The 15,509-nt window shown below is 42.1% G+C and overlaps 1 protein-coding gene across 1 annotated transcript; it reads left to right on the top strand.

Moving 5' to 3' along the window:
- Positions 1 to 2,203: 2,203 nt before the first annotated feature.
- On the top strand, positions 2,204 to 10,822 carry LOC109786116 (protein DETOXIFICATION 12). The gene is made up of 7 exons (XM_020344691.4): positions 2,204 to 2,576; positions 4,506 to 5,050; positions 7,999 to 8,085; positions 8,167 to 8,223; positions 8,310 to 8,548; positions 9,526 to 9,731; positions 10,400 to 10,822. The coding sequence occupies exons 1-7, from the start codon at positions 2,301 to 2,303 to the stop codon at positions 10,448 to 10,450; spliced, it is 1,461 nt and encodes a 486-aa protein (XP_020200280.1). The 5' UTR covers positions 2,204 to 2,300; the 3' UTR covers positions 10,451 to 10,822.
- Positions 10,823 to 15,509: the final 4,687 nt, after the last annotated feature.

Genomic DNA, 15,509 nt, shown 5'->3' with positions numbered 1-15,509 from the left:
ACCAATTTCCTTGCAAAACTGCCCGGTCAAAGATGTTGCCAAGGTTCTAACTTCGCGCCTCAAACCCTTCATCCCTCAGCTCGTCCATGGTAATCAGACTGGCTTCATCACCGGTAGGAACATTGCTGAAAACTACGTCTTTGCAGCAGATCTTATCAGCTCTTGTCACTCTCGCAAACGCCCAACCATGATCTTCAAACTTGACTTCAGAAAGGCATTTGATTCGGTCGCCTGGAACGCCCTAGACAAAATCCTGGCTGTCCGTGGCTTCTCCCAAACTTTTCGTGGTTGGATTCAGAATATCCTCCATACTGGCAAGACTGCCATCCTCCTAAACGGCATTCCAGGTCGTTGGATCCCATGCAAGAATGGCCTACGTCAGGGTGACCCGGCCTCCCCCTACCTCTTCCTAACTGTAGTCGATCTACTCTAGCAACTTATCCTACAGAGCACCGATCCCGATCTCCATCACCCCATCTTTACCCACCTGCCCCCTACCATCCTCCAATACGCAGACGATACGTTGATCATCGCAGCCGCATCTCCCGCCGCTGCTGCCACACTCAAAAAAAATCCTTCAGAACTTTGCTCAAGCTACTGGCCTCACCATAAACTTCTCCAAAACAACCCTAGCAACCCTGCACGTCAATGAAAACCTAGCTGCCAACACGGCCCTCGCCATGGATTGCTTGCGTGCCCCCTTCCTCAAACCTATCTTGGACTTCCCCTCGCTCCGACCAAGCCTCCATCCACTGCCTTCGCCCCGTTAATCGAACGATCCCGAAAACTTCTCACTGGTTGGCGTGCCAAGCTCCTAGACAGAGGCGATCGACTCATCCTCATCTCGGCCGTTCTTGACTCCTTGCTTACATACTTTATGTCTGTCTTTCGCATAAAAAAACCCTAAAAATCATTGATTCCCTGAGAAGATCCTTTTTCTGGGCTGGTGAGGATGCCTGCTCGGGTGCCAAATGCCTGATTGCGTGGAAAAACGTTTGCACGCCAAAACAATTCGATGGGTTAGGGCTGAAAAATCTACAGGTTCAAAATAATTGCCTCCTAATGAAGTTTGCGGTCAAAGCCCTCTCACCCACACCATCAACGTGGCTCGATTGGCTAGAGCTTCAACACCCCAATGCCCTAGTCTCCTCGGGCCCCCAAACCTCTTTCCTATGCCGCACGATTGCTCAACAAATCCCAACCTTACAGTCAATTTCCTTCGTTTTAACAAACAGTGGAACACACACTTACTTCTGGTTAGACACCTGGCTCACCCCAAAACCCCTAGCTACCACCTACCCACACCTCTTCTCACACTCAACACTACAGCTGGTTAAAGTGGCTAACATCTTGCGTTTCGGTCTCGAAACAAACCTCCGTAATCGTCTCTCACAGCAGAAACAAAGCTGGTTTCGCTTTTGGCTGTTTTGCAGAACTTCGCGCCTTTGACAGAGGAAGATCAACGGTTCCTCCTTAAGGGTCATGACTTCTCCACCAAGCAAGCTTACATCACCATTATGGCAAGGCCAGAAACGGACCTCATCGCTCCTCTCATCTGGAACACCAAGGCTCCACGCAAGATCAAGATCTTCGCTTGGCTACTCTTTAAGGATCGCCTGAACACCACCGTGAATCTTGCTCACAAGAACATAATCCCCTCAGACTTATGCACATGATGTGCCACGCTACCGGAGGATTCCATTCACCTCTTCATCTCTTGCCCCCTCGCCAACAGAATCTGGCAGAGAGTTGGCATTCTGCCTCAAGATGAAGACCTCAATGAACTTTGGGACATCCCACTACCTCACCACCTGCCCAAGAACGCATGGCCCTTCGTCCTTCTTGCGCTATTCTCCTTCATATGGGCCGCGAGAAATGATATGCTCTTTAGAAATGTTGATCAATGTTCTGTAATAACTATTAGGAACCTAGTAGCAGACTTGGATCTTTGGTCACACCGTTTTGTTGATACGGGTGACAAGGAGGACGTCTCCTCGTGGCGTACCTACCTCTCTGTATGATGCACTGTGCCTCTGTAGGTAATTCTCAAAAAATAAAAAAAGACAAATGGCGTGATGGAGCATCCGCCTCCCAATCCTACCTGCCCTGACCCTGACCCACGGCGGCTTCTCATTCCATTTCAAAAAAACGAGAACACATGGGAATTAGTAGAAGCCAACCATGTCTTTCACTCTTATAAGAGGAGATATTCTTGTAGGAGATGAGTCCTCGAACCCCGGTCCTCTTCCCATTCCATTTCCACACCCACCTCCCTTCGCGTGGTCCGGGGGCGGGCATCCATGGACTCTTCGTCCGAGGCGCCGCTGCTGCCCAGCAGGGGGAACGAGCACAAGGGGGTGCCCGATGAGGCGGGAGACAAGCGGCCGTGGTGGAGGGAAGCGGCGGAGGAGTCCGGCCGGCTGGCCGCGCTGGCTGCGCCGATGATCGCGGTGGCGCTGCTGCAGCTGTTGATGCAGCTCATCTCCACCGTCATGGTGGGGCACCTCGGCGAGGTCGCGCTCGCTGGCGCCGCCATCGCCAACTCCCTCACCAACGTCTCTGGCTTCAGCGTCCTCGTGAGCTCGCTCCCACCAACCCCCCCCCCCCCCCCCCCCCCCCCCCCCCCCCGCGTTTGCTCTACCTTCCACATTTTTTGCATCATGAGATTGTGCGTGCTAGTCGTGAGTCGCCACGGGTGAATGGGAGATGACTTTTCTTATCTTGGTATACACTTGGTACCCACGAGATGCTTGTACGAATGCTTACGCCGGGGTGGTTGATGACCGGAAGTCAAACATGCGTACCAGTGACATGAAAAGCTCGTGAATTTGTATGCTAATTTTGAAAAGCCACCTTTTGTTTGTTTGTGCTTTGGGCTTCAATTTTGAACTTGCGTCGTTGGTTGCAATATATAGTGCAACTATCAGTGCTCTGTTTTGTCTCTTCAACATGACGATTATATCAGTACTACTGACTTACTAAAGCTCATTTGTTTGTACCAGTCCTAATAATAAGGAGGCTTCAGGTTCACCTTTCAAATTCAAATAATACTCTTTCTAAACACGGTTTATTTGTTTGTGTTGCTTCTCATAGGGTAAAGCCACACTGGAGTTTAGATTACTTCCATGTGTCCTATTCGCTTTGGTTGGACTTCAGTTTTCAGCAAGAATATCTGGTAAAACTACCGTCATAAGAGGATAATAAGCTTATAAGCGCACAAACTTGTATCAGAATTTTGATGGTGTAGATCAATGTGGGTTACCGATATCACTATAAAGTCAAAGGCTGTTAAGCGCAAATTGGGTTAGTCAGGGCGCCTCTTTTGAGGTTAATCTGAGTCATCTTGATTCAATCGGGTGAGAGAGATTTGCCAGTTCCATTCTCATATTTTTAGTCTGGTTATAAGTTGGTACTTTCCCTTAATTGAAAACCCAGTCTCCAACATATGTACTCCCTCTGTAAAGAAATAGCGTTTAGGTCACTACTTTAGTGATCTAAACACTCTTATATTTCTTTACGGAGGGAGTAAATCACGACAGCTAAGTGTAACTTCATCAGAAGATGGCCAAACAGAAGCAAGTAGAATACAAAGCTGCACAACAGTATATCCCAAGAGTTCCCTAACTAGTTTTAAACACAGCCAGTTACATCATCTCATAGGAGGCCTCAAACAGTATAGGTTAGTTGTAGTATTGTCCTAGTCTAGTTGCTCACAGGATACGAGAGACAAATGGTAGTTTGTGAAAAATTATAAATTCATAGTATATTGATACTTTCAGCTCACTTGGTCCAATGCTTTATCTTATGCGTAGTGATTTCATCAATGTAACTAGAGGTTTTATGTACCATGACAGTATATATATTGGCCTCAAACATGTCACTGAAGGTCTAGCTGATGCAAAGATGGATTAGAGACATTAAGCCCCCATCTCTATGTTATGTACACTCAAGCAGTGCAAATATTCGAGCTGATCCAGGATGTGAATACCACCGCCCTAGAACACCTGATTCTTGGTCATGGAAATGGGACATCTCCGGCGTGACCGTTTTTGCGGGGAAAACAGCGCAGTGAGAGCTGCAGGCCATGACACGATGTGGTTCCACCGATTTTCTGTTACGAGGCGGTTCCGCATCTAGGATTGTTGCAATGCAATGATCAGATCTAACTAGTAAACATGATGTTCACACTATATGCAGTGATACTTGGACCCAAATCTCTATCCTGTTGACTATCCCAGTCTTCCTGCACTTATAAATATAGATCTTAATTAAGTTAGAATAATCTTGGCGTAGGTGTTAGTTTAAACCATGTAAACCCTGATATCTTGTATTAAAACTTTCATATTCTTGTAATCAGCAATTGTTGCCCGCCTTGCACAAGCATCATTGTTATTCCTGCCATTCTTTCAGCATATCTCTTCAGTTCATCCTAGTTCCTCTTCCGTTTATTCCTGAACAGTATGTATATGATTCGTCAATTCATTACTGATGCAGTTTCCTTTTAGATAGGACTGGCATGCGCATTGGAAACTATTTGTGGGCAGGCCTATGGAGCAGAACAGTATCATAAATTATCCTTATATACCTACAGGTCCATCATTGTACTTCTTATTGTGAGTGTGCCCATCGCCATTGTATGGGTTTTCATTCCGGAAGTACTTCCTCTCATAGGTCAGCAACCAGAAATTGCAAATGAGGCTGGGAAATATGCATTGTGGCTTATCCCTGGTTTATTTGCCTTCAGTGTTGCTCAATGCTTTTCAAAGTTTCTGCAGTGTCAGAGCCTCATCTTTCCTATGGTTCTTAGCTCCATGATCACACTCGCTGTATTTATTCCTCTGTGTTGGTTCCTGGTTTATAAAGTTGGTATGGGTAATGCTGGAGCTGCTTTATCCGTCAGCATCTGCGATTGGGTTGAAGTGATTGTTCTTGGTCTTTACATCAAGTTCTCACCTTCTTGTGAGAAAACACGTGCTCCACTCACGTGGGAAGCTTTTAAAGGAATTGGCAGTTTCATGAGTTTGGCTGTACCGTCGGCTCTTATGATTTGGTAAGTAAATGTCATCTGAACATGTTTCCATATTGATGTTGCTTTAGACTCTAGCATGAACGTTAATATGATGCCTTGTTAGTTTGACGAGTGTTTCCCATACTTTGTCCACCCAAATATTATCCAATACAGCAATACTCATGTATGCTAACGTACTCTTCATTCTGTTTTACTTGTCCATGTGGACATTGACATGGTCTTCCAGTACACACCTTTTGGCATTGTTAGCCAAATTGTTAAGATTATAATTATAATGAAGTGATGATTGATAATACTAGTGTTATCTCTATGTGATAAATCTGGGTATTTTATTTGTATTATTGGGTAAAGTTATTAATGGTTCGTCGTGGGAAACTGTAAATGCGCCACAGAACCTTTTTGCATGTGCACTTCGTAAACTCTCAGGAGATGATTTCTATTTTGGATGTCTTTCTACTTATGTTTTTTCGCACCTACTATTTTTGTTTTTTCCTGTCGTAACACTCTCCCGTACTAGGTTTATTGGCTAGAAAAAGCTACTCCCTTTGTCTCAGAATATGAGATGTTTTTGCAAGCTAAAACAGCTTGCAGAAACGTCTTATATTATGGGACGGAGGAAGTATCTTCAAAAATTCATGATGTGTCGGCCTTTTAAAAACCGATTTCAAAATTCATGAAGTTACTGCTCTCAAATGGAGTGTCAAAATTGAAGTCTGTTTTCACCATGGGGAAATAGCTTCCTGCTAGCGGGATAGCTCCCCATATATTAGTTGCCACTCGATGTAGTGCACCGGGCAATGTACCTGAACAAGTAGTTGGTTGTTTGAGCATAATTTGCATTTGTAGCAAAGCTAGGCTGCAATACTTTCGGAGGAGTATACTGAATTTCTCTTATTTGTTCTAAGCAAGAAAAAACTACAAAATGACAGTAGAAAAAACTTCAATAAAAATGTAGTGTAGAGAATGAAGAAATAAAGAAAGGAAGAAATGAACTACTAGTATGTAAAGGGATGTTCACTAGATTTTTATCCGATGAACATGCACTGGGGAGGTAGCCCCACTACAAAATTGTAAGACGGTATGTATGGAAAGGAGAAGTAAGAAAACTAGAAGAATGTGTATTACAAATAGAGGAACCATAATATGCAATATTAAATCTCCAAATTATGTATTTTGTTTGAAGAAAAATGTTGATTTTGTGTTTTAAGAGCTCTTATATACCTGCATGTTACAATTTGATGAAAGCTGCGACCATTTTTTAGATAGTATTGTGAAATATTGCATAACAACAAATGATTCGTTGTCATTCCAATTTTCTCAACAGTGAGTATTTGTTTTCATGAAACATTTGCACTCGCACAGTATTAAGAAAGGGTTCTCAATTTGTGACCTCATGACTATTCATAACGCGGGTTTCCACATTAAAAATCTAATGATTATTATGAAACGCTAGGCTCTAACCCATACACGTGACCCTAATTGTCTGTACCTTCTGTTCAATGAGATTTAGCTGCCATTCTCTGGATGAGCCTGTGGGCTAAACTTTTTTGGTTTATATAGACTGACTCCCTACCTCTTCAATGAAAAGAAACGCAAGGTCCCTTTGCGTTTTCCCGAAGAAAAGAAAAAGGATTGTGCCAACTTTTGCAGCCTACTTGTCTGACTACAAGCACTGAAGCACATATCCTATGACAATGGGGTTTTTATTCGATGTTGTTGGGCCACCATGCTCTGGATGAGCCTGTTGACTGTACTTCTTCTATTTATAAAGATTTAATTTCTAGTTCTAATAAAACTGGAAAAGGAATATGAGTAATTAGTATTTGCTGCCCACTTATCTGACTACACACACATATCCTGTGAAAATGGGCATCTTTCTGCAAATATGATAACACTGTTCAAAAGCACATGAGGAACTTTTTAAGTTGTTGTAGTTAAAGTGTGTGTGTTGTACTTCCATGCAAATTTCAACTTCGCTTCCAATGTCCTTTGCAACATACAAAAATGACAAACGACTGTGAATCAGTAAAACTAAGTTTTGGCATTGTTTGCAGTGATTCTTGTCTTTGCTGTATTTCGCAAACAGAGTTGTATTTGAAGTTGAAACCTTGCAAGATAGAATATTCACTCTTCCCTAGTGACACTATCTGTTATTTTGAGAATTTTATACAGTGTGTCTTGTGCTTTTCAAATGGTATTTTCAAAATTTCAAAAATATGTGCACTTTCATGGGGCATGACTCCGTCCAAGTAGGATTTGTAATCCAGTGAGGAATTATCTTTAGACACCAGTGAACAAATTGGCCAACATGATTCGATAACAACTATTGCAAAAAAAACATATATACAGTTGTTTTGTGCATCTGCCTCTCATGCAAAAGATGAATTTATAGTATTTAAAATGCAAAAACTTGAGCCTATCCCAACTGTTTGGGACTGAAAGGCTTTGTTGTTGTAAAATGTAAAAAGTTGACAAGTTTTAACAAAAATAGTCTCCATCCCTTGTCATGAGAAGTTTAGAACTAGGCCGTGTACTATAAAGAATGATGTTTCTCTCTTGTTTAAATTCATATTAAGTTTAACAAAAATTCTACTGTGTGCTACATTATCTCACCAAAGAATCAAATCGCATATTTAATACACCCTCTGTTCCTAAATGTAAGACGTTTTGGTAGTTCAATTTAAACTGCCAAAACGTCTTATATTTAGAAACAGAGGTAGTACTTGCCAGATGAAGGAAGGAGTTATCTTGGCCACTTGGTATGAACATAGTACTGATTATTCACTCGCAATACCACTGGACATATGCTTCCTTCCCTCTTACAGCGAAGTAGATAAGCTCTATACATATATTACGTCTAGTTAAGAAATTCCTGAACCTCAATTTTCTTGCATAATCTTACCTCAGTTAAGGTTCCAGTTTGGCATCCTCTCCCCTCCAGATATTAATCTCACTTTCCTTGACCACAGCCTTGAATGGTGGTCTTACGAGCTGCTTGTTCTGCTTTCTGGGATCTTACCAAATCCAGCACTTGAAACTTCTGTGCTTTCTATATGGTATGCATCAGTAGAACTTTAAATAAGATATTCTTGCATCATGTGCTATGACATTTACCAAATTGATGTCCTTTTGAACAGCATATCTACAGTGGTGCTGTTGTACAATCTTCCTTACGGTATTGGAACAGCTGCAAGGTCGGCTAGCGCATTTATTTCTATTGTCAGTTATACCTGTTTCTACCGAATTTAACAAGCTAACATATGTCATATCCATGTCCCAGTGTGCGCGTCTCAAATGAACTAGGTGCTGGCAACCCAGAAGGTGCTCGCTTGGTGGTAGGTGTTGCTTTGTCGATTGTAGTTTGTTCAGCAGTCCTGGTGAGCACAACTCTTCTAGCCCTGCGCCACTTCATTGGAATTGCATTCAGCAACGAGGAGGAGGTTGTAGATTATGTCACCAGAATGGTACCCGTACTTTCCATTTCAGTCATTACAGACAGCTTCCAAGGAGTCCTTTCAGGTATCCATGTCTTTCGCATTACATACTGTCAGTAGCATCATAAATTAAACTAGATGTCGATAAGTAGTGCTAAACTACCAGAATGTATACCGTATCGACGTATGATGATGACTGAATCAACCTATAAGTGCCTAGGGTTCGGGGGCCTGCACGTAGGTATGCAGTAGGTACTTGGAGTGATAATCAATGGTGATGTAGGAAGTCCAGGATCTTAATTTATCTAGAAGATTTTACCTAGGCAGCGCTGCCAGATCATATCATGTCGGAGATACAAGACTTGCCAATCAAGATGGTGCCCCCTATATAAAGACCAAGAAGTCACCGCCAAAGATTTAAGCCGATTCAGATTGCAAAGTCCTAGACAGAAGCATCTTCACCAAGCTTAAGATCTAGCCCATAGATCGAATCTAGCTCTTGTATTTTGCTCTTCATATCAATACACCATAAATATAAGCTTGACATTGGGCTATTACCCATCTTGTGGGCCTGAACATGGATAACTATTGTCTCTATAGCCTTCGACATGATCCCCTCGCGCTCCAAGCCTCATCTCTATTATCTTTACACCCATATGTCGAAGATCAGTGGTGGATAAATTGTCGGCACTAGATGAAGGGCTCTATGGAAATTGTGTACTTGTTATGTACTCATTTTCATTGCAAGGGCAGTGGTGTTGTTGGTCATCATTAATGCAATAAGGTTAATGGAAATTAATTTCTTGGGTGTGGTCAAAAATTCATCATGGGTAGATATATATAAATAACAGAATGTGATTTGAGGATGTATGACTTAACAGAATGTGTAGTCTATAATCTCATATGAGGCAATATATGTAAAGAGATCCATCATTTAAGTTGTGCGGAGTCAAAACAGTATGATTTTTGTTATGATGCAGAATCTTGAACTGTATTGATTTTGTGATGTGATGCCTTGTTTATAGTTATGTGATGTCCTATTTAATGCTTTTATTGTGACAGGTGTTTCTCGGGGCTGTGGATGGCAGCATTTAGGCGCGTATGTCAACCTGGGTGCATTCTATCTTGTTGGGATCCCCGTTGCACTCTTTTTTGGTTTTACAATGCAACTACGAGGAATGGGATTTTGGATTGGCATGATAGCTGGTGGAGCCACACAGGTCACTCTCCTATCTGTGATAACTGCCACTACAAAATGGGACAAGATGGTAAGTTCTTTCTCCATTTTAAAGTCTGTTTCTTATCCATAACACTTCATTGATGTCGCCAATGCTTCTCCTTTTCATGAATCTTTCATTGCTATAACTGAGGCTTCCTCTATCTAAACCCTAAACAACAGGACCCTGGGATAAACAATAAATAAAATAAATATGTGGCATACTGTTGGAAATCAAATGTTATTCCAAGTTCATTGATACGTCAACATGTTTGATTTTCTTCGGGACATTTTTTTTTACTCTTGTCACTGCCCAATCATCCATCAATGGACCTCTGCCCCTCTGCCGGTGTTGTCCCAAGATGGAGAAGGGGGAAGGTGATTAAAAGAAAATTCAGTCTAAACTCTGAAGCGACCTATACCTGGTTTAAATTCACAGTTTTGCTAGGCCGCAGGTGCATGTTATTTTGTTTTCACGGGCCATCGCCCCGCTTTGATGGATGCGTGATTAATGAACTGACCAGCACTAATTTATCAACAATTGGACGGTTAAGAAAAAAATGGAGGTTGTTATCGGTGTGACTGATGTTATGCGAAAGAAACCAGTAATACTTCATAAGAATTGGATCAGATTGGCCTAGATGCTTGTTTCCTATATTGCTTTGAAGTCATACCTGTGAACTATGATGTATATATAAGTAATATTGTGTCTATTTGCAGGCTGACAAGGCTAAGGAGAGAGTATTTGAAGACAGGCTTCCAACACAATAAGACTTGAAGAACTGCCATGTCAAAATTTTGAAGAGCTAAATAATCAGAGAATTCTAATTACCTTTAATTACTTTGAGAAAAGCATCATCGATGTTCTTGTCACGTGCAAAGAAAATTTTCACACAATTGGCTCAGTTTGGCATGGTGTGGTTTCATGGTGGACTGGTGGTGTTTTACTGTTTCTTTCTTTCTTGATAGGTTGTTTTATTGTTTTGCGTGGTGCCTATCTTCCCTTGTATTGGATTTTTTTGCGGGCAAGCTTTGTACTAGTCAATCACTGTCGGGCTTACATCTTTTGTTACAAAGATCATCTGTCTTTGCAGGACCCGATCTAACAACAGTTATACCCTCAATACGAGCATAATTTGTTAATGAGTGTCTAACCGTGTTCTGACGAGAAGACATTAGTGTCTCGATCTCAAGCAGTAAAGAAGCGTAGATAGACCTCTCATTGTCAAATTCACTACCTCGGGGGCATCTACTTTGATGATCACCGTCACTTCACACCGAGTTGACATGTGGACCCCTCAAAATACTAAGGACAAAAGATTGGCTCAAGCTCAAGACTCTACATTTACTTTCAGTGATCCAAGATCACATTGAATCCATATGAAAAGCCAATACTATTAAAAGGGGATGAGGTGTTGCTTAATGGGTTGCTTGTTCAAAATGCTTAGTGATATGGTTCAAAAACCCTCAACTACTTTCTTATATCCACATATGTCCCAAACCAAAAGTCAAAATCGGCCCCACCGAAACATCTATCCGGCGCCACCGAGTTCTCTTGACATAGCCACTGCCACAAACCCTAGTCACTTCGGTCTCACCGATAGGGATTTCGGTCTTACCCCGATAGGGATTTCGGTCTTACCTTCGTAACGTTTCGGTCCAACCGAGATGAGCAATCGGTCCCACCAAGTTCGCAATGCAAACTCTCTGTTTCCCTTTCGTAACGTTTCGGTCCCACCGAGTTTGCCTGACCAACTCTCTGGTTAGCTTATTACCAAAATCGGTCCCACCGAGTTTGTGTAATCAGCCTCACCAAGATTATGTCATGCCCTAACCCTAATGCAATCGGTCCCACCGAGTTGACATGTCGGTCCCACCGAAAAGCCTAACGTTCACATTTTGAACTGAATCGGTCCGACCGAGTTTTGTGATTCGGTCCCATCGAGTTTGGTGATTTGTGTGTACCGGTTAGATTTTGTGTGGAGGCTATATATACCCCTCCACCCACTCTTCATTCGTATAGAGAGCCATCAGAACATGCCTATACTTTCAACATACATTTTCTGAGAGAGAACTACCTACTCATGTGTTGAGGTCAAGATATTCCATTCCAACCACATAAATCTTGATCTCTAGCCTTCTCCAAGTTGCTTTCCACTCAAATCACCTTTCCACCAAATCCAAATCTGTGAGAGAGTTGAGTGTTGGGGAGACTATCATTTGAAGCACAAGAGCAACGAGTTCATCATCAACACACCATCTATTACCTTTTGAAGAGTGGTGTCTCCTAGATTGGTTAGGTGTCACTTGGGAGCCTCTGTCAAGATTGTGGAGTTGAACCAAGGATTTTGTACGGGCAAGAAGATCGCCTACTTCGTGAAGATCTACCCTAGTGAGGCAAGTCACGTGGGCGATGGCCATGGTGGGATAGACAAGGTTGCTTCTTCGTGGACCCTTCGTGGGTGGAGCCCTCCGTGGACTCGCGCAACCGTTACCCTTCGTGGGTTGAAGTCTCCATCAACGTGGATGTACGATAGCACCACCTATCGGAACCACGCCAAAAATCTTCGTGTCTACATTGCGTTTGCTCCCTCCAAACTCCTCCCTTTACCTTCATGTGCAATGTTTTACATTCCGCTGCTATACTCTTAGCCTTACATGTGTAGGTTGATTGCTTGACTTGTGCTAACTTGCTAAAATCTACCAAGACTTAGAATTGGGAAAGGCTAGATTTTTATTTGGTCAAGTAGTCTAATCTCCCCTCCTCTAGACATACTTTCGATCCTACAAGTGGTATCAGAGCTACGGTCTCCATATTGCCTTGATCTCCATAGATTTTGGTGATCATAGCCTTGGTTTCACAACCTAGGAGAGTATGGCGTCTAGCGAGGGAAATTACCACCGTAGAGGTCCTTACTTTGATGGTACTAATTTTGCTAGTTGGAAGCACAAGATGAAAATGCATATTCTTGGACATAATCCTGCCGTTTGGGCTATTGTGTGTATTGTCTTGCAAGGTGAATTCTTTGATGGGAGAGAACCGAACCGTGAAGCTACCATGGAAGAGTTGAAGATGCTGCAATACAATGCTCAAGCTTGTGATATTCTCTTCAACGGACTGTGCCCCGAAGAATTCAACAAAATCAGCCGTCTTGAGAATGCAAAGGAAATTTGGGATACTTTGATTGATATACACGAGGGTACCGACTCCGTCAAGGAATCCAAATTGGACGTGCTTCAAAGTCAACTTGACAAACTCAAAATGAAGGATGGTGAAGGTGTCGCTGAAATGTACTCTAGGCTTGCTCTCATCACAAATGAGATTGCCGGCTTAGGAAGTGAAGAGACGACCGATAGATTCATCATCAAGAAGATCCTAAGAGCCCTGGATGGAAAATATGATACCGTGTGCTCATTGATCCAAATGATGCTCAATTACAAAGATCTCAAGCCAACGGAAGTCATTGGAAGAATTGTTGCTCATGAGATGTCTCTGAAGGATAAGGAAGAGCTTCACAACTAGTCAAGTGGTGCTTACAAAGCCTCATGTGATGCTCCTACATCATCAAGTGAGAAACAAACCTTCAATGAAGAATTGAGCCTAATGGTGAAGAATTTCAACAAGTTCTACAAGAGTAGAAGCAAGGAAAGAAGTTCTAAGTCAAGGTCCTACAATAACAAAAGATCTTCAAGTCGTGAACGAAACCGCTACAATTGTGGAAGACCCGGACACTACTCCAATGAGTGTACGGCTCCCTACAAAAGAAGAGAAGATTCTCCCAAAAGAAGAAGTAGAAGAGAAGAATCACCACCAAGAGAGAGAAGGAGTAGAGATGATTGTTATGAACGAAGAACCTCTCGGAGAAGCAAGGATTCGGAAAGGAATGACAAGTCATCAAAGAGCTACACAAAACGAAGACAACAAGCTCACGTTGGTGAATGGGTATCCGGCTCTGACTCCGACCATCACTTCGAAAGAAGTTATCACTCCGACTTCGAATATACTCAAGATGAAGGTGTTGCCGGTCTAGCACTTGTGTCAACCAACTCCTACGACATATTTGACTCACCAAATGAAGGAATTGGAAGATGCTTCATGGCTAAAGGCCCAAAGGTATCACACCCCGAGTATGTTGATTTCAATAGTGATGAAGATGATTTCCTAGGTGATGATGACTTACTTGTTGACAACTCTAGTGATGAAAACTATGATGAACTTGCTATTAATCATGCTAATCAAGATAAAATGAATGATGATGATAAGAAGGAGATTGAGCGTCTAACTAAAGAACTAAACAATCTTAAGTTAGCTCATGAAACTACCTTGGAAGATCATTGAGAACTTTTAAAGACTCATGAGAAGCTACGCTTTGAAAAGCTCAACCTTGAGCAAGAGCATGGGTTCTTAAAAGCAATCAATGATGATCTTTGCAAGAAAAGTTCTTCTTACATTTCCAAGCGTTTACTCTTGTCTACTTACATTCCACAAGTAAAATCTAGCAACAAGAGTAAGAAAGATTCTTCATCTAGTAGTAACAATAATCTTGCTAAATCCAATGTTGTTGCTTCTAGTAGTTCTCTTGATTCCACTAATGATTCTCTTAGGCAAGTTACACGTGAGCAAGAAAATAGCTTATTGAAGGGAATTATAGAGAAAGGTGTTTACAAGAGCCTTGCCAGAAGTAAGCAATTTGAGGAAATTGTACGCAAGCAAGGAAGGCACCGGAAGAATCAAGGTGTTGGTTTTGAACGAAAGTTCAATGCCAATGGAGTTGAGTGGGAAGAAGATCAATACCCCAAGACGAAGTTTGTTCCTCAACAAGAGAAGTATGATCCTACTTCTGTCCAAGGAACTCAAGCTCAAGATAATCTTCCACCACAAAACCACAAGCAAAAAGGCAAGGACAAGCTTCAAGAGGAGATTGATGCATTTAAAGAAGCTCCCAAGGCCTTGGTCAAGTGGGTTCCCAAGACTACATCAAGTTCTACAAAATCAAATACGACTACAACTCCAGGGATTCCCATCAAGATGATGTGGATCCCGAAGAAGAAGAACTAGAGAGCTCGTGAGGGTGACTCCGCCAACATACTTCACTCATATTATCTTGGCGAGGACAAGTGCAAACAACTTCCACATCTTGCACTAGTTCAAGGAGTCACAAACCCTCTTGTTAGTAAGACAAGGGACAAGGTAACCTAATGATTTCATGGACATCATCTATATCACTCTATGTCTATGGATATCCTTGTTTGTTCCTTGTGGGACTAACCCGTGTAGGTATTGAAAGTGCAACTCACTCCAATGGATTGCTCCGAATGATCTACATCAACATTGAACGTCCACATCTTCAACACCTACATGAAGTCATCATCGACAAAACCCAAGGTTAGTTCATCCCTCTTAGGGGGGATATCACATCTAGGGGGAGCTTTACTCTAACCAATTGAGCTAAAGCAACTCTAATGGTGTGAACATAACAATGCGTTATGTAAAACTGGTAACCCCACTTGTGCTTAAACGATGAGTATGACCTATGATCAAATGTTCTCATTTGACTCCTAAGTCAATATACTCATATATAGATGACCTAGTCATCGCCAATTGCTTGATAGATGCTAGAGTGTTTGTGCATGCTTCGTCACATATTTCATTTGCCATTTTATTGTGTGAGCATGTTGATTGCATATTTTACTCATTCGAGGACATCCATTTGTTGCTTTGATTGTTTGGCTTTTTCTCTTTTACCCAATGGATGGGCAAGAATGCCTAAGAACACCCTCTAGCTATCTATGTTTTTCTCGTCTCAAACTCTATTCATCCTACATCACA

This window comes from Aegilops tauschii, chromosome 2 (assembly GCF_002575655.3).
Source record: "Aegilops tauschii subsp. strangulata cultivar AL8/78 chromosome 2, Aet v6.0, whole genome shotgun sequence".
Taxonomy (NCBI): Eukaryota; Viridiplantae; Streptophyta; class Magnoliopsida; order Poales; family Poaceae; genus Aegilops; species Aegilops tauschii.
The sequence above is the reverse complement of the archived record's forward strand: the minus strand, read 5'-3'. Positions and strand labels throughout refer to the sequence as shown.

Bases quoted from the DNA above. Each gene is read 5' to 3' on its own strand.
- LOC109786116 (XM_020344691.4), top strand. From the start codon at position 2,301: ATGGACTCTTCGTCCGAGGCGCCGCTGCTGCCCAGCAGGGGGAACGAG. The intron at 5,051-7,998 runs GTAAGTAAATGT...CCTTGACCACAG, and splicing joins CCGTCGGCTCTTATGATTTG to CCTTGAATGGTGGTCTTACG. The intron at 8,549-9,525 runs GTATCCATGTCT...TTATTGTGACAG, and splicing joins CTTCCAAGGAGTCCTTTCAG to GTGTTTCTCGGGGCTGTGGA.